Source organism: Mandrillus leucophaeus, unplaced genomic scaffold (assembly GCF_000951045.1).
Source record: "Mandrillus leucophaeus isolate KB7577 unplaced genomic scaffold, Mleu.le_1.0 Scaffold415, whole genome shotgun sequence".
Taxonomy (NCBI): domain Eukaryota; kingdom Metazoa; phylum Chordata; class Mammalia; order Primates; family Cercopithecidae; genus Mandrillus; species Mandrillus leucophaeus.
The window spans coordinates 1435675-1453607 of record NW_012104421.1 but is presented as its reverse complement, the minus strand read 5'-3'; the positions used below and the strand labels follow the sequence as shown (position 1 = coordinate 1453607).

The window sequence follows — 17933 nt, the reverse complement described above, 5'->3', positions numbered from 1 at the left end:
TGCCTCTGCTCTGCCTACCTGCTTAGGGCCAACGCTATACTTACAACGACAAGAAGGGAGTTTAGTTATCTCTCTGTTGTCTCAAATCCCCATGTCTTTTATTATAAGATCATAAAACAGGGGAGCCCGCAAATACCCTTTAAACGGGCAATCAGTGACTTGAGAGTTATAGGCAGAAAAAAAACGCCTGAAAAATGACTGAAATTTGACTTCTGTGCCAATGGATGACTTATGAGGAAATGGAATTTTTGGACTATGGACGCTCCTGGCCTTAAATAAAGAATTTTTCATTTTAAAGTTCCTAAGCAGAGTTCAGTGCTTACTATCAAGTTGGAGTGGTTCTTTTCTTGGCTAAGTGGTATAACAATTCCCATATTTGAAGGTCAGTTATTTGGAAACTTTAGCTGTCCAAAACCAAGGCAGGAACCTGGAAATAAGTGGCTTTTAAATTGCCAAAATCATCGACACATCGACATAGATTTCATGTACAGAAACTGAGGTACTCTACTCAGGACATACTCCTACCCTGGCTCTCACTGTCAGCATACTGCCCCCGTGCCCGACTTCTGTTTTTAAACACAGTTCCAATGAGTTTCTTTCATTTTGTTTACTAGCTTACAGCAGAACACTAGGGGCTGCTGCTAGAGGTAGACACTTTTAAACAAAGCAGAGTGACAGCTGATAACTTGGCAGTGAGACTAGAGGGCCAAAATATTTTAAAATGCAGAACTCAAAAGTATAGCCGCTCAGGAATTATGACCCCAGTATAATAATAAAAAATGACTGTATATATACACATATTTTATTAAGTCTGGAAAAATATACCATGATTTGTGCTTATGACCCCAATTTAGTAAAAAAGAAGAAAAAATTATATACATACATCTTCTAAAGTCTGGATAAATGCATCAACAGTGTTGGATAAATGAATTCCCATTTGTCTCATTTATCCAGAATAATAAGGGAATAGGGATTTGTAGTATTTTAATACTTGGTTAACCTATAGGTAATATGTATTAGCCTTTCCCAAGGTGTTGTCTATGGAATACAAGTCCAATGATACAGTCTTCCAAAAAAAAAAAATTCACTGGACATGTAAGTTTGAGGAGTGCTGTATATTATATCTCCCTGTTGGAGAGTCATAATGCATGTTAATATTTTGAAGGCTCTGTGAAGCCCTATAGTAAAGAAATCTTGTTTAACTTTGTATGACCCAGTGTATGAATCAGCATTCTTGCCATTACAAGTGCTTAAGCAAAAAAGATAATTTATTGGTTCAGGCAGTTGTACAGTCTAGGGCTTTCTCTGTTGACTTTAGGCATAGTTGGAACCAGGGGCTTCAGTGATATAATGAGGTCTTGGTCTTCATCTTTTGGCTTCGTTTTCTTCTACATTGCCCTCTTACACAGGCCTTACAGCATCCTTTTAGCTAGCAATCCCAACGGAGAGAAAAGGGCCTCTGCTTCCCGGTGGTTCCAGTAAAAATCCCTGAATTGAGTCTTGCCTGGCTTGAGTTTTATGGGGATCCCTGAGCTGATCATCGAAGCAATAGAAAATACTAATCATACAGGCTTGAATTGGGGTCCACCCCTGGACGGAGCAGTGTGTATGTGTGGGGTCAATCTCGTGTGAACTACATGAACTGCACGAGGGCTGAAGGGGTGGGGTGGGTACCCAAAGGAAAACTGAGGTATAGTTTCCAGGGAAGGGAGGGACGAACATTGAGCAGGAAGAAGCAACATTTTTCAGCTCTGACGATAGAGCCTTTTTATTGTGTAAAACCTGTTGGAACACACATGGAGAAGTACTGCCAAATACTCATCATAAATTTTTCAAATAAGTTTAGAATACAATAAAATACACATGCCATGCCGATATGTAGTTCAATCTATCTTTTTATGATTCAGAAATCTCATTGGATCCTGTAGCGTCTCAGGGTCAGCTCTGAATGTTAAAATATCCTGGTTGTTGACGTTTAGATTGTTTGGCTTCTTGATAAATGAGAGGTTACGGTACAGCCAAAGTGTAGGGCACCGAGGGCCTGGGAAAGTTCATTTGTGATAGACAATGGACTCATGCGAGTATCACTTGCGTAAAGCCCCTTCAAGTTCTAAAAGCACCAGCACATCCTGTCTCATTCAATCCACAAAACCCCTCTCTGTTGTTATTCCTGCCTTTCCAGTTGGGCAACTGAGGCTCAGAGAGGTCATGCAACTTGGCAAAGTCCTCACAGGATTGCTCAGGGGATTAGAGGAAATGAGGTTTGTAAAACAAACCTTGTAGACAGTAATTTTTGAATGGTACCTTGGAAGAAGGGGAGTGCTAGAGAGATGCAAGAATAATCTCTTCATTCAGATTGAGAGAAAAGAATGAATTTTGGAATACTTTTAAAGGGACATGCAGTTTATAGGTGTATGACCTAAGAAATAGGCTGAAAAGACTTTAGGAACAGTAACTCTGTGTGTGTGTGTGTGTGTGTGTGTGTGTGTGTGTGTATGTGTGTGTGTGATCTTCCACTATACCTAGTATAGAGTTAGCATTCAGATCTATTCAATAATTGCTTCTGGGAACAGAGATACAAAAATGTTGATTAGATTCCAATGGGGCTTTTTTACATGATGTTTATTTACAAGACTAATATGTAAAAAGGAACGATTACAGCCAGGAGCTGAAGGTCATTTGAAGAGATCATTCAGTGTGTAAGTTCTTGGTTTGAAACAGTTAATCACTTTAGACTGGATTCTCTTCTCTCGAGAAAACAATTCCTTTGGATACACCAAGGAAAAAGGTATTTTTGTCTTGTGATTTGGTAACACATAGTCACATCTTGGAGTTTATCTTATAAAACCCCAAACGATGGTATTTAGGAAACATTTATCTTCTTGGTTAAGAAGCTCACGCAGATTCCATGAGACTCCTACCTTTGTTTCCCGTGGGCTCCAGGAACCTGCCTGACTTGAGACTATCACAGTGCCCTTTCCTGGCCTGTGCAACCCCTCTCTCAGAGTCCTGGGTCGGTTGCTCTAACATTCTCTTGTCCCAGGGCATCTCCCAGGGAGCCCGCCCAGATGGCCCCCAGGTGGTCTTCAGCCTCTTCCAGGCATTCATTTTCTCTACTTGTCCAGTGAGTTCCCTGTGTGGTAGGTGGGGACTCAGGAACCCTGCCTTCTCCCTCCATATGTCCTGTCATATAAGCTGCCCCCTCCTAGATCTGCCTACTTCGTCCTCCACTGCCTGTCGCAGCTGACTTAGCTCTGGTCATCAGGATGGATGGGATGCCTTGTCATAGCATTGAGCACATCCCCTCCCTCCCATCCATCCATCCATCCATCCATCCATCCATCCATCCATATGTACTTATACCTATTCATTCTTTCCAAAAATGTCTATTGGGTACCACACACTCTTCTGGAGGTGTTTGGGCCTACATCAGTTAACAGAGCAGACTTAGATCTTGCCCTTGTGGAGCTTATGGTCTAGTGAGGGGGAGACAAACATGAATAATAAATAAGCACAATAAATAATGAACAACGATATAATGTATAATTAAAATAACACATACTAAATCATAAGCATATTAACGATCTGATATGTCAGAAGGCAACAAGGAAAAGCTCATTGGGATGAAGAGGCTCAGGTTCTGGGAGGCACAGGTTTTAGTTAATGGAGCAATCAGGAAGGGCCTCATTGAGGAGGTGAGATTTGAGAGGCCTGAAGGAGGAGATGAGAGAAGGAGCCAAGTGGCTGTCAGGGAGCAGCTAGAGCACAGGCCCTGAGGTGGGCATGTTTCTGTCTAGGTGTGTTCAGAGAGCAGTGAGGAGGCCAGTGAGCACCTCACAGGCAATTGCCAGGAATTTGGCTCATGTTCTGAGAGGTGACAACATCAAGCTTGGACCTGAGAAGTGCCAAGATCTGGTGTCTGTGAAAATCATCACTGTGGTCACCCTGATTGCTTATGGAGGGGAGCACAGGCTGTAGGGGAGCACCAACTGTAGGGGAGCACAGGCTGTAGGGGAGCACCGGCTGTAGGGGAGCATAGGCTGTAGGGGAGCACAGGCTGTAGGGGAGCATAGGCTGTAGGGGAGCACGGCTGTAGGGGAGCACCGGCTGTAGGGGAGCACGGGCTGTAGGGGAGCACAGGTAGAAGCAAGGCCTGGTAGAAGGCTTATTCCATAGAAGGCGATGCATGCTCACACCTGGTGGGGATAAGTGGGGTCCATGAGAAAAGTGTCACTTTCTGCATGTGTTTCAAAGGTGGGCCACATGAAGTTGCTGATTGGATGTGAGCTGGGAATAAGAGAACTGAGCATGATGCCATAATTTGGGGTTTAAGTGACTGAAAGGACAGAGCTACCATCCATGGAGGTGGATGAGGGTGGGATCACTACAGGCTGCTTCTGGAAATTGAGGTATTGTGGGGCTTTGAGGAGAACCTGCAGTGAAGGAGGCCTTGCACTTCTGCTTCCTGCCATGGTCCCTGAGAAGTGATTGCAACATCCTTGATTTCTGAAAGCCTTTCCTCTGTTTCCCTTTTCTGTCCCATGGTCTTTAGGGAGAAAGGGGTCTTTTCTGACATCCTCCAGGAAGGGTTTTCTGAAGTCAGGTTACCAGCACCAGGGTTGGATAAGTAATAGTGACTGTGCTGTGTGCTTTGAGGGAGAAGGGAGGAGGAGGGAGAAGGAGTTAGCTCAGGCAGTGGGAATAGCTTCCTGAGGTTGTGAATATCAGCTGAGATGTGACCTGCCTCCCTATTCTTTCCCTTCTTTTCCTTTTTCTCCTCTGTCTCCTCATCCCAGGGGTCTCTAGCCAATTAGCCAGATCTTGTCCCTTAGGATTTCTTCATCCTTTATCATGTCATTCAATTTAGTCTTTTCTTGGTCACTTTCTTTTGTATTCCCACCCATCATTTTTTCAGCAAAACAAAAGATCAGTTTTTCAGCAAAAGATCAGTTAGAAGAAGAGATGTTGTACATAATTGTACAATAAATAATATAATTTTATTTTTCCACCACAAATCCAGATCTGGCCCTGAAATTAGTGTGCCCTGGTTGTGTGCCATGGGGAAATGGAGGAGAGGTGAGGGGAAGAGGTAGCTTTGGGAAGATAGGATTCTGTACCCTTGATGGTGACTCTGGATCTCAGGCAGCCTCCAACTCTAAAGGCTGTCAAAGATGGAGGGGCCCAGCTCTCTGCCTTTGCTGCAAGGTAGTGGGGAAAAGAATTGAATAATTGGTCAATATTTAAAGACTTTATGTAACAAGCATTTTATAGCCTCCATATTTGCCCTGCCCTGATTTAACAAGAGTGGATGATTGTGGGTTTGGTGGTTGCTATTCCATGGCTCTTGAGAAGGTGGAGAGCAGAAGGAAAATGGGAACTTCATGGAACTGAGGCCAGTCACCCAGAGAAAGTGGCCAGAAATGAGCTGGGCTATTGTAGGGTACTTCAGGATATTTTAAGGAGTTCAGTCCTAACAACAGTGGGAAGGTATAAAGATTTTAAAGCCGAGGACCAGAGGACTGATACAACTCAAACCGTGTTTTGGGAAGGTCTGTTTGTGAACTGAACTGATTTAAGCCATTTTTGTTGATCAACAGTTCCCAAGTTATCATGGTGAAGATGGGTAGCTCCCATCCATGAGAGGCTGAGGCTGTGTCTCCACCTACACTGTCTCAGTACCTGAGGTGGTGTGTTACAAGGAAAACAAGTCTCAGACCAAATTCTGGCATGGGCATAAATGCTAGCAAACTGGTCTAAAGTACTTGTATAACCTGCTCCTTGAACTTGAATAAGTCCTATTGTCCAACCCTGGGCACCCTGATAAACACTTAGTTACTCTAAAGTGAATGTTCCTAAAGTAAGATTAGCCAAAAACTTCCCTATTCAGATCAGGCAAACAGAGTTGGGCACATAGAACCAAAGACAACAGTAGACTTGGATCATCAGGCTACTGGATTTGCTAATGTTTTAGTCGATTTGTGCTGTCAGGGGTACCACAGACTGGGTAGTTTATAAAGAGCAGAAATTTATTTCTCACAGTTCTGGAGGCTGCAAAGTTCAAGATCAAGGTACCAGTGAGGACTGTTCTCTGCTTCCAAGGTGGCGTCTTTGATGCTGCGTCCTCCAGAAGGGAGGAACGCTGTGTCCTCACATGACAGAAGGTAGAGGGCAGAAAGGAAATGAACTCCTTCTGTGATGTCTCTTTAGAGAGCCTAATCCCATTCATGAGAGGAGGAGCCCTGGTGACCTATTGCCTCTTAAAAGCCTCACCTCTTAATACCACCACATTGTCAACAGTTGAATTTTGGAGTGGAGTGGGGGCACATTCAAACGATAGTAGCTGGATTCTCACATTATACAAGGGCAGTCATGTTTGTTTCTTCTCTCTGGTCCTCAAACATGGCATATTTCACTACTGTGTGACTAATAAACTTTGTATAATTAATGAAACTTCTAGTGCAGAGCTAGATAATAATATTTGAAATACTTGCAATGGTACTTCTGGAGGGTGGATTTATGATTGGGTGTTTTAAATGTTATCTAACTGCCTCGAGAGTACAGATTTAAGTTAATTTTATACATAGATAATCAGTTTATACTGAAGTTCTATAGGCAATATAACAATAGTTTTAGTTGTTGTGTGGAAGGTGGATTGGTAGAGACCAGAGTAGATTTAAATAATCCAGTTAGGAGACCTTTGCAAATGCCCCAATGAGAGAAGATTAGGACTAAAGAGAGCAATCACTGGTGCTGACTATGGAAGGGGCCAGATGAGGGAGAAGAGCTGGAGATTCCCCAGAACCTGGACTTCATAACTGTGGTAGGACACACTGTCATTTGCTGTGGGATGTGTCTGCTTCTCAATTAGACTGTGAGCTCCCTTACAGCAGGGACTAGGCTCTCACCCCTGTGTCCTTGGAGCCCAGAGTTGGTGCTTAGCAAAATGTGTTAAATGCTGAGGAAAAGGAAAGGTATGTCATGGAAAAAGAAATCAGGAAGAAAGAGATGAGATGAGAAGATGGATGATCATCTGGTAATGGAAGGGTCAGGCGAGGACCACCAGGGCTAGATGAGGACTTTGGTTGTTTTCTATCCCAGCTTCGTACTTGGCCAAGTACGAAGGCAAACCCTCATCGTGCAAAGGGTGTACAGGATTCAGGTCTTGGGGACCTGCTTTTAGGGGGTTACCTTGAATCTCTTCACTGTAGTAGGGACGGGCCTGTGCAGGCTGAAGAAACTCAGCTCAGGAGTCCACAGAGCTGGCACCTGCCCTGTGCTCTGGTACTGAGACATGCTGACTTCCAGCCATGAAACAGAACCCAGATGTTCCTCAACAATCAAGTTGTCTTGATAAACCCATTATAAGTTAAAAATATCAGAAATGAAAAGTGTGTTTCTGACTTAGAGTATTTTAAATTCATGATGAGTTTATTTGGACATAGCCCCATTGTCAGAGAAGAAGTGTACTGAATGTGTTTCGTTTTTGCACCATTGTGTAAAGTTGAGAAACCGTAAGTCAAGCCATCATAATTCAGGGATTGTCTGTAGATGGGTGACTAAAGAACAATTTTGCCATTCTTCACTAGCCTCAGCCAAGCCATTTCCTGGTGCTTCTGCTGTTATTTAAAAAATGATGATGGGGGCCTAGGGGAAGAAAACCAAGCCATGACACGCTTTATCACCACTCTCCTGGGCTTCACCACCAGACATTTCCTCAACTTGCTCACCTGGTAACTAAGTTGTTCACAGCTTGTCTACTATGCTTCACAGGATTTGTAACGAAGGCCACCCTGGCCATCATGAAGTCCCAGAGAGGGAGGCAGTTTTCCCAGGCTTTCTGCTTTCTGGTCTGAATGTTGACCATTCTCAGGCTCTCCTAAGCATTCTGCTTAAACAAACATTATTTATGTTCGGCAGGAGAACCATTCCTGACCGTCTGCTTTTTCCTCACTCATATAACCTCACATTTAATTTCTGTTTACACATATATGAACCATATCTTTAGGGGCAGCCTGGGAAATCCTAGGTTGGAGATGGAATTTGCCTTTTGAAAACACAGAGGTGAGCGACATCTGTATATTGTGTTATCAGAGGCATGACACATGCTTTGTTGGGACGAGGTGCTTCACAGAATCTGAGTGAAATTGTAAAACTCTAGTTGACAAGGCAGCACCCCAGCTCTTTTAGCAAAGGCTTGATTACCAATATCTGCCTTTAAGTTTTGGGGTGGCAACAAAACAGTTGAAAATCTTGGGGTGCTACGAATAAGCTGAGGTTTGGCCAAAAAACAGTCTCTGACAAACTCATACACATTTGATTTGTAAAAGCATCTCCAAGTGAACTGGGTGAGTGGGGAGCAGACAATAATTTGAGGTTAAACTTGGAGGATTGTAGAATTCATTGGGTATTCAAGTCTTTACTGTTTACTTCAAGGTCTTACATCAATCAGTGCCAATATTGTCCTAATTGACAGTATGTGATGTGGGTAGATAACCTTCTCTGATTTAACTCACATTCAGTGCAGACTGAATCTGAATCCTGAAGTCTTTATGTGATAGCTGGTTTACTGAACACAATGAGGAACACAGAGAGAGAAGACCAAAGGGGAGTTATGCCTTATTTTGTTTCCTGATTTATCCTTCCCTGGGTTAATTCACCTAACAGGTCAGTTTTCATTAGGTTACTTCCCAAGTGCTCCATCCTTTTCTCTACCCCACCATTCCTTGACCCTTAGTAGATGGCTTTGACTTCTTTTGGGAACCCCGCTAACAGATGATTGAGATCTAACTTGTCTCATTTTAGCTGAAAACCATGAATAAAGGTGGACTATTTCTTTGGGTTCATTTGCAGGATGAAGTGAGGGGATAACCGCATGTTATTTATGAGAAACTCAACCACTTGCAAGTGAAATACCCTTAATTTTAGCTTTTGCTTGTATATTTGCTGATGAATGAATATCTCTCCATGCTTTTTAGTTACTTGAAGGAAATAGTAGTATACGTTGGGTATTCTGAGTTGAGTCTAGGCAGTACATTGGAATTATAACATTTCTCCTGGGAAGTAGTATTTCTGGAATTTTGTCAGTTTTTTGGTGAGTCTTTGAGTTGGCTACATGGACTGATAGGTTTTCTTCCAAGACATAGAACGTGGTTCATTGATGTCTTTTGTCTTTCTTGTTTATATTTTTGTGTACTTTTTCTTTTAGGTAGGGTCTAACTCTTTCATCCGTGATGGAGTGCAGTAGCCTGGCCACAGCTCACTGCAGCCTTGAGCTCCAGGGCTCTTGAGAAGCTGGGGACTACGGGTGTGAGCCACCATGCCCAGGTAATTAAACATTATTTTTGTAGAGATATGGTCTCGCCATATCTAGGCTGGTCTCAGACTCCTCAAGGGATCTTCCTGCCTTGGCCTTCCAAAATGCTGAGATTACAGATGTGAGCCACTGTGCCTGGCTATTGTGTAGTATTGAGCTTTGGAGGAGCAGTTGATTTCCCTCTCAATTAAAAATGGAAACATAGGAGAGTCTTACAAGCTGATAATGGGAAGTAAAGTAAAATAGCAAAAATTCTGCCAGCCCTGCCCTTCATCTTCCTGTTTCTTCCAAGGTAACTTACATGATGTTGATGATAATAGCAATTAACATTCAATAAGTGCTTTGATGATAAGCCAGCTACCCCCCAACCTTTTTTTTTTTTTTTTTTTTTTTTTTTTTTTGAGATGGAGTCTCGCTCTGTCACCCAGGCTGGAGTGTAGTGGTGTGATCTTGGCTTACTGCAACCTTTGCTTCCTGGGTTCAAGAAATTCAACATGAATCAACTAATGGTTTTCACACAGCCCTACCTGATGAGGTATGTTGTTGCAGGAAGAAGAAACTGAGGCGTAAATGAGCTTCAGTGACTGTTGACCACTTTGATCTTAATGGGACCAGGGATTTCCTGGAAATCTTTGAGACTAAGCAAGGACTCTGCTTTTGGCTGCAAAAATTGCCATACATTGTATTCGAGCCCTTCCCACCATTTGAGCCTTACTGGGTTTTTGCTCTGGCATTTCCAGCTCCTCCCTCCTGCTGTGGGGCCTCTGTAAGACATTGTTTGGTTGCTGGTATGTGAATATGTATAGTTCTAGTATTGACTTTTTCTTTAAAACAAAACCTACGACTTCTTAAAAAATAACTGAAATGTCAAGAAGAGCTTTCTGGTATATTTTCACACTGTTTGACAGGCCTGTGATGTTGAGGGGCGAGCTGCTGGCAAACCAGCTGGAGTTGGGCTTTCAGGCCATGGGTCCTCTGTAGCAGTTCTCACCATAGTCTCTGCATGGGCATCTTCTGGGCCTGGCAACATGCTGCCCTTTCACTAGGGCCTGTTTATGAAGAGCTCTAGAGGTGTGCCTTTTTTTCCCCCCTACACTTCCTACAGTAGCTGTTTTTATTAAAATGCTTTAAAAATAGGGAGCTAGAAGTGCTATCATGGTAAAAGAACTGCCTTTAGGGCAGGAGAAAGTGACAATTTCAGTAAAATGTCCTGTTATTGTCAACCACCAACCTTTAAGCAGTAGGGAAGAATGTCATGCTTGCCAAAGGTGGCTGTGGCACAGCAGTTGCAGGCAGCGGGGCGGGAGGCAGCATGGTGGGTCAAATCGAGTCTTTGGCTGGAGTAGGATTGCCTGACTTTGAATCCTAGTTCCACCAGCTGGGTGACCTTGGGCTTCTTTGGGCTGCTATTTTCCCATATGTGAATGGAGATAATCATAGGGTTGATGTGAAGATTAAATGTAGTTGTGATGTATAAGTGTTAGTCTTTATTAATAGCATACATGCGAACTTTCACTATGCAGCTGCCTCCCACTGTGTGTGTCTCTGTTGGTAGGAAGCCTGATGAGTGAGGATAATTCCACACCCAAGTCTGCATCTCTCCCAAGAGATATCCCTGTTCGCTTCACTTCCTGAAGGTACTGTGGCTCCCATCGTCCCACCACATAGGCCTGTCAGTGAGATAACTGTCATCTCGTTTGGTTGCACTCAGCCTGAATGTGTGTACATCTACAAATGCAGCTTCTTTGGGTTTATTTACAGAGCTAGCACTTCTAGGCGTGGGCCCCCAGCTTCCTGTGTAAAGATGAAAACTGCAATCCTTCCACTTCAGCCAGACACAAATAACTGCCTGGGAACCACCCAATTGACTGGGACTTCTCTCGCTCCCTGCATAAACCACCAGGGGAAGGCTGAGTTTAATAGAGACTCAGACGACAAGATTTAAATAAATAAGCTGTATTATCTGTACAAAAAATACAAATACAGTTTTGTGTTTTAGAGGAGAAAGTGCCTCCTTCCACATTAGCCAGCAGGCTTCATTGTCTTGTGGTGCTGCTGAGTTGCAATTTACAGAACAAACATTAAATGTACATTCATCTCATGCAAGGAGCACTCTGCTTCCCACCCAAACCTAGGCTCTCCCAGCTCACTGAGACCCACTGCCAACTGCTCCAACCCAACATGGAGCTGGAGGATGCCTGCTTGTTCTTTAGGAAATGTAAATAGTGACCACTGCTTTTCAATCGCTAGTGAACTAGAAATAATTAACCACATTAGTAGTAGTATGGAATTTGTCTTTATCATTCCGTGCACAACTATTGCGCCACAAATGAATTCTCTCTTACTGCTTCAGCATCCCATGTTAGTTTTTACAACACATCCTGTACAGTGAATGGATCCAGAGTTAAACACCAGGTTCTATTAAAATTAGGAAAAATATAATAATCACTACCAAGTTTACAGGAACACAACTGCAGGAAGTTAATAAAGTCCCCCCAATAGTTTTTTTTTCTGGATGACAATGTACAATTATTAATATTGCACTTTTTTATACAAGAAATCCTAATAAATATTCACAAAAGATATACAGACATAGAAAACATTCTCTTTTATTTTAAACAGACATTACACTGATTTTTTAGTAACATAATTTCTTAGAGCCTAGTTTTGTGGTGAGGAAGAAAGAGACACAACTTAACTGTCCACAGCTCACTGGTGGGGGGGCACACAGATTAATATTGTCTTCCTCTCAAATTTTACTTCCAGGCTGGCTGGAAAATGCAGCCCTGATGTCAGTGGTAGCCCCAGTGTGAGTGGCATTTCATGAGGGGGAGGCTTATCTGAAGGTAAGGGACTCTGGCCACCCTAGCTCCTAATCTCAGGTCACTCTAGGGAAGGAGGCAAAAATTACCTGGCTTAATGAGGATTTCACCAAAGAGTCCCAGAGTTTTCACTTTGCTGCTTGACTTTGCTCCATCCGCCTCACCACAGCTGATGAGCGTGGCTGCAGTGTGTGAGCTGTTTTGCCAGGGTGCTGCCTCCACCACCCGACCTTGCTAGATAAATACTACATGTGGGAGGGCCTGCAGACCGCTGGGGTGGAGGCTGGGAGAGGGAGGGTGTATGGTGGGGCACGCGTAAACCCACTGTCCCACCCCAGTCCCTGGCCAGCTCTGGAATGAAGAGGTTGCTACAGCCTGACAGCCTGACAGATACCCTCTGGCAAAGTGACTAGTTAACGGGTTGATGTTGACAAGCTGACCATAGTCCCTGGCCCTTCAGTGGAGCAGCAAAGGTCCTAGAAGGCAGAAAACCTGGCCCATTCATGCTAAAAATGGCCTGGTCCACAGCAGCAGTTAGTGCAGGGCTGGAGGACTTCCGATGGAGATAAACAGGTGCCAGGGTGGCCTTACTGCATGGCCAGACCTACCTCTCGCTGGCTTTGCCGCAGCTGCACAGGCAGGACGTTGACTCTGATAGCCTGGGGAGTGGGGACTCCCACGCAGCGCAGTGCTCTGTCGTGGGCAGCAGGGCTCTGAGCATGCGCACATGCATGGGATCAGAGCCGGTCCACGAGCCTCATGCAGCCTGGAAGCCCCTGCTCACCCTGCCCCACTGGGGAACACACACAGGCTCCTTTTTGCTTCTGTCCCTTCCCTCCCCTCCCTTCCTCATTTTCTGCAACGTTGTGTGCCTTAGGGCCTGCTTTGTTTGCTTTTTTACCTCTCCCTACTGGTGATTTGAGTTCTCCTCTCTCTGCACTCCCCCACTAGAAGAACTGAGTTCTGGGCTAGTTTCTGCCTCAGCATGGTGTCCCCTCCCCATCTGTCCTAACCATGACTAAAGGGACAGATGGGGAAGAGGACACAAAGCAGCAACACACTCCTGTGTTTCTGATAGTGCACTTCTAGGAAAGACACAGGTGTTTGTCCAATGTTTGCACCAATAGGCTACAAACCTTCTGGCTCCCTGCTGTCCCCAGGGACTGTGCCTGCCTCTTCCTAGGTCTTTGAGACCCAGGTTTGGGAGGGAGGAAGCTCTTCAAGGGAGCCTCCCCGTCTGCCTGGCCTGCTCTGCAACCTCCTTTAGACATCTGTCCTTTCCTTTCCCAACATCCCGTCCTCCAGCTAACTGAAAGAGAAAACATGCGGACGTCCTCATGCTTGAGGATGGAGGTGGAGGAGGCTGGAAGGGTGTGTGTGGGGTGGGGAGGGGGAAATAAATAAATAAAATGAAGAAAGCTTAGGTTCTGTCCGAGGCGGTTGCGTGAGTCCTTCGTGTGGCCAGGGTAGAGTGCTGCCCCATGCCCTGTCTTCACGCTTTGCCACAAGTTCCACAGCAGCGAGATTTAAACTGACTGAGTTGGCAGAGTTTCAGCTGTTTCACCTTCTCGCAGTACCTGGTCGTGTCTCTGCACTCCACTGGGAAAGGAGGACAGGGTGGGGAGAGGGGACAGAAAAGAGATGTGAAACAGAGACTAATGAATGCAGCCTGCGTGATATGCAGCCGGGGGTTTCAGCCACTGGGGTACATCCTGGGGTCTGCCGTGGCCACCGCTCTCCAGCCTCACTCTGACAGAGTTCAGCCACCTGCTCCCCAAGGCTGCCAACAGTGGGGGTGGCACCAGCCTGCAGCTGTCTGTCTGGCTGAATGATGGGGCCCCTCCCTGGGCTGTTTGTTTGCTGCTTTTCTGTAGCTCCCTCTACTTCCTGAAGATGCCTGTTTTCTCTTCCTTCTTGGGATTACCTCATCTCCTAGGTGATCACCTCTCCTCCTAGGCAAACCTGCCTTTTCCCCTGGGTTTTGGTATTTTAAGTAAATGACTCTCCTCCTTAAGATGGTTCCCAGGACTGCATTCTCCCCTACTTTGCAGGAGTGTGCAAGTGAGGCTTGCGTTGGATACCCCCATCCCCAGGCACTTGGGCATACTTTCTCTGTGAAGGTTTATTTTCATGTGCCCTCCAGTCTCTCTTCCTTCTACCCACTCTGCCTTAAACACAGCACCAGGATGTTCTAGTTCAGTGTTGGCACAGATTAGATGATCTTAAATATTGTGCAGACTTGGTTTGGTGAGTTTTAACTATGTGCGTTGAATATTGGTTCTCTCTGAGCATGGTGAGCCACTGACACAAACGGGTTAACACTACCCGAGTACAAAGAGATCATCCATCCCCCAGTGTGTAAAAAGAAGTGGTCCTTTTGCCTACATGGCATCTGCCTTAGTGTTGGGAATTTATTGCTCAGTGAGGCCCAGTTTGGGAGAAAACTGCACAGCTACATTTGGTTTTTACTTCCTATTCTTTGCCTCAAGCTTTGCCGCCTTTCTCATGGGTAAGTACCTCTGATTTGGGTTCAGAGGAAGAAAAAAAATAAACTCCTTCCCAACTGGAATACAACTGACAGTATTGGGATGAGGAGGAGGGAGTGAAGTGAGTATCAAATTCCAAGGCTGGGGCGTCCTGGACAGTTCCAGGGGATGCCTGTGGGGCTGGGAGGGAGGGGGTCAGCAGGTCCGTGTCGGGTGAGAAGCAGAGCTGTGATGGGCGCAGAGCTGGCTGGCTGAGCGGGAGGCACTCTGTATGCCTTCAGAGTTAACAGCACTTTCTGTTTAGTAGCCTGGCCCCTGAGAGTTGTTGATGTGTCAACCCCTGTGGGCACCAGCCAGACTGACCGCAGGGGAACTGGAGGCTGATTTCCTCCAGCACTGGACCAACAGCACCTGGCTCTCTCAGGGCCAGGATGGAGATCGTGGAAGCCCTTGGGGCATACCCTATCATGCCTATATACACATCTCTGCACACACCCATGCACCCCACTGAAAATGCTCAACTCCACCACCAGCTCACAATCCCTGGGGAAGCTGACCCCATGCCCTGTGCTCAGGGTTGGTCCCAGGAACTGCTCTCTGCACTTGATGCTCTGTGGGGAATTTGCAGAAGGTTCTTGGGGGTTGGAACATACTGTTTTCACATGGGGTGATGTTGCAGCGCTGCCAGTTGGCAGGCCGGGGTCCCCAGGAGCACAGGTGCTCAGGCACTGCCTTGTTGGTGCGGGCATGCACACACTCCACACGCCGGGACTGGAAGCCGTAGTTGCCACAGGTAGCTGTGCACAGGGTCCACAGGCTGACTCTCCAGTGTACGCTGCAGGCCTCTGACCAGCAGTTCTGGGTGCTCACGGGCCTGCAGAAGGATGGTGGCAGGGTTAAGGTTTGCTTCTGTGGGGGCTCAATCAGGGCAGATGTGAAAACAGTGCTGCAAACTCAGAAATGTTAGGCGATTCCTCAAGAACTTTCAGCATTACTAGACCTGGGTTCTAATCTCTGTGCTGTTACTAAATGGCCATATGATCTGAAGAAGGCTATTTCCTTTTATTGGGCCTCCATTTGCTCTTCTCTGTAATGAATATGGATCTTACCGCATGACTGAAGAATGAGCTCTCCCCCATGTGGACACTGGCAGAGCCTGGTCTCACAGGCTGGGCTCTTAGGTGGGGGCGGTGAGTCCCCTTGCCCCAGGGGGACATCTATAAGGAAGTGTTTTAAGGATGGGGACTGGATTGGAATGGTAGGTTGAGACTGAGGAACAAGGGCTCTCATCTTAGCCTAACTTCTAGAGGGAGGTCAACAAGAGTGAGGGGTTTGAGCCTTTCAGACTTGGTAGCCGTTGTGTAGACCTCACCTCCTGCCCACCCTGGGGCTAGTGTGGGTCTCTCGAGGTATGAGGCCTCTCTCAGAAGAATAACACCTTTGCACTTTTCATCCCTGAGAGAGAAAATCCCAGCCTAGCCCATTAGGTAAGCACAAGACCGACACCGAGTCATCTGCCTCTGGGGAGGCCAGTGGCTTGGGGTGAATGGAGGTGAGAGGGCAGGGCTTAGGTCTGTGGTAAGTTGGAGGAGAAACATTCACTCAGCACCATCTTTCCGAGCCGTTGACGCGGGTCTGGGAAAAGGAGATTCAGGGCTTTCTCTTACCTCGGAAGAGCACTGCACTGCTCTGATGGTAAGGTGATGCCATCCCGTGTCTGGCAGAAGACTTGTCTGTGTTGCACAGCTAGGTGAGGCCCGATGCAAGGCCCATTGCACTGGAAAGCAGAAAAAGGTAACATACAGCACGTTAGCCAAGTCAAGGGTGGAGGCCGCCACGCTTGGGCTGCATGGGATGCAAGATCCTTGTGTAGGTCTTGTTGGAGGCTCTCAGACCATTCATCTTTCCCCTCTTTGGGCTAACTAAAAGACATTCACTGATAAGTTTTCTTCATGGGATGGTTAGCTTGCCTGTGGTCTGTGGGTATTCTGCCAGCAAACGGCTAATGGTAGTGTACAACCAGTAAGAGAAAGTCAAGCCCCTCTCAGATTAACCATATGAAAGATATTTTGGCATAATATGCTAGGAATGTGGTGGTAGACTTTAGAACTGAAGACCTCTAAATAGCTTCACCCCTTCTGAGCAGAGAGGGTAATATGGTTTATTGTTTTCTTGCTAAAGTCATCCAAATAACCAACTCCATCCTTTCTTTCCCTGGCTTCATTTTCTGCAGGTTAAACCTAGGATGACTGAACAGAAAGCAGACTTAGGTATGCAGAGTCCCCCCTCATATTCTCTTGCTGTGTGCTCATGGAGATCGTTAAACTTTCCCCAGAATTCATGGAGCCTGACCCTGTCACAGTAAATACACTTAGCAACAATTGTCTGTGAAATACAAAAGCAGCAGGCCTTTAGCCAACATCTGCTATTTTAGTAGAACAAGAGGATAGGCATCCCATGGAGGTCACTTGAGAACAAAGGCTCTTAAGTTGGGGGTCTTTGGGTCCCTAGGGTTCCACTGGGGGTGGTGCTGGGGTGTTAATCCTTAACAGTATAAGCAAAAGTTTTGTGTTTATTGGCTTTTTTCTAGCAAGAGGTTCCCTCTAGCTTTCATCAAGTACTCAAAGGGATCCATGACCTCAAAGATTAAGAACCACTGAAAGAGCAGGATTTAAGGTAAAAGTAGCTCTCTTGGGTCAGCCAGCTGTGCCCAAGGTTAGTTATTGCTCTTCTGGACTCTGAAGGGTCCAGTTTGACACTATTATTCACAAACACATGGAGGGTTGAGGTAAATGTAAAAAAAAAAAACCAAAAAACAAAAAAACCCCTTAACACCAATAACCAGAACTTTTTTTTTTGAGGCAGGGTCTCTTTCTGTTGCCCAGGTTGGAGTGCCGTGGCACAATCTCAGCTCACTGCAGCCTTCAACTCCTAGGCTCAAGTGATCCTCCCACCTCAGCCCCCTGAGTGGCTAAAATTTATCTCTTTAAACATATTTTAAAGAACTTTTTTTCCTTTTTCTCAGATGGAGTCTCACTCTGTCGCCAGGCTGGAGTACAGTGGCACAATCTCGGCTTACTGCAACCTCTGCCTCTCAGATACAAGTGATTATCCTGTCTCAGCCTCCCAAGTAGCTGCGACTACAGGCACATGCCATCATGCCTGGCTATTTTTTGTATTTTTAGTAGAGATAGGGTTTCACCATGTTGGTCAGGCTGGTCTTGAACTCTTGATCTCAGGTGATCTGCCTGCCTCGGCCTCCAAAAGTGCTGGGATTACAGGAGTAAGCCACTGTGCCTGGCCAAAAAATAA

At 45.7% G+C, this 17933-nt stretch overlaps 1 protein-coding gene across 1 annotated transcript in view; it reads right to left on the bottom strand.

Annotated features, from left to right (window-relative positions):
* Nucleotides 1–11253: 11253 nt before the first annotated feature.
* The window catches only part of ADAMTSL1 (ADAMTS-like 1), a 433939-nt gene continuing 427259 nt past the window's right edge, over nt 11254–17933 (bottom strand). The window contains exons 27-29 of the mRNA XM_011992650.1: nt 16289–16398; nt 15275–15495; nt 11254–13734 (exon numbers count right to left, since the gene is read on the bottom strand). Coding sequence (XP_011848040.1) covers nt 13628–13734; nt 15275–15495; nt 16289–16398 — 438 coding nt within the window. The 3' untranslated portion in view covers nt 11254–13627. The remainder of the gene's footprint in view (nt 13735–15274; nt 15496–16288; nt 16399–17933) is intronic.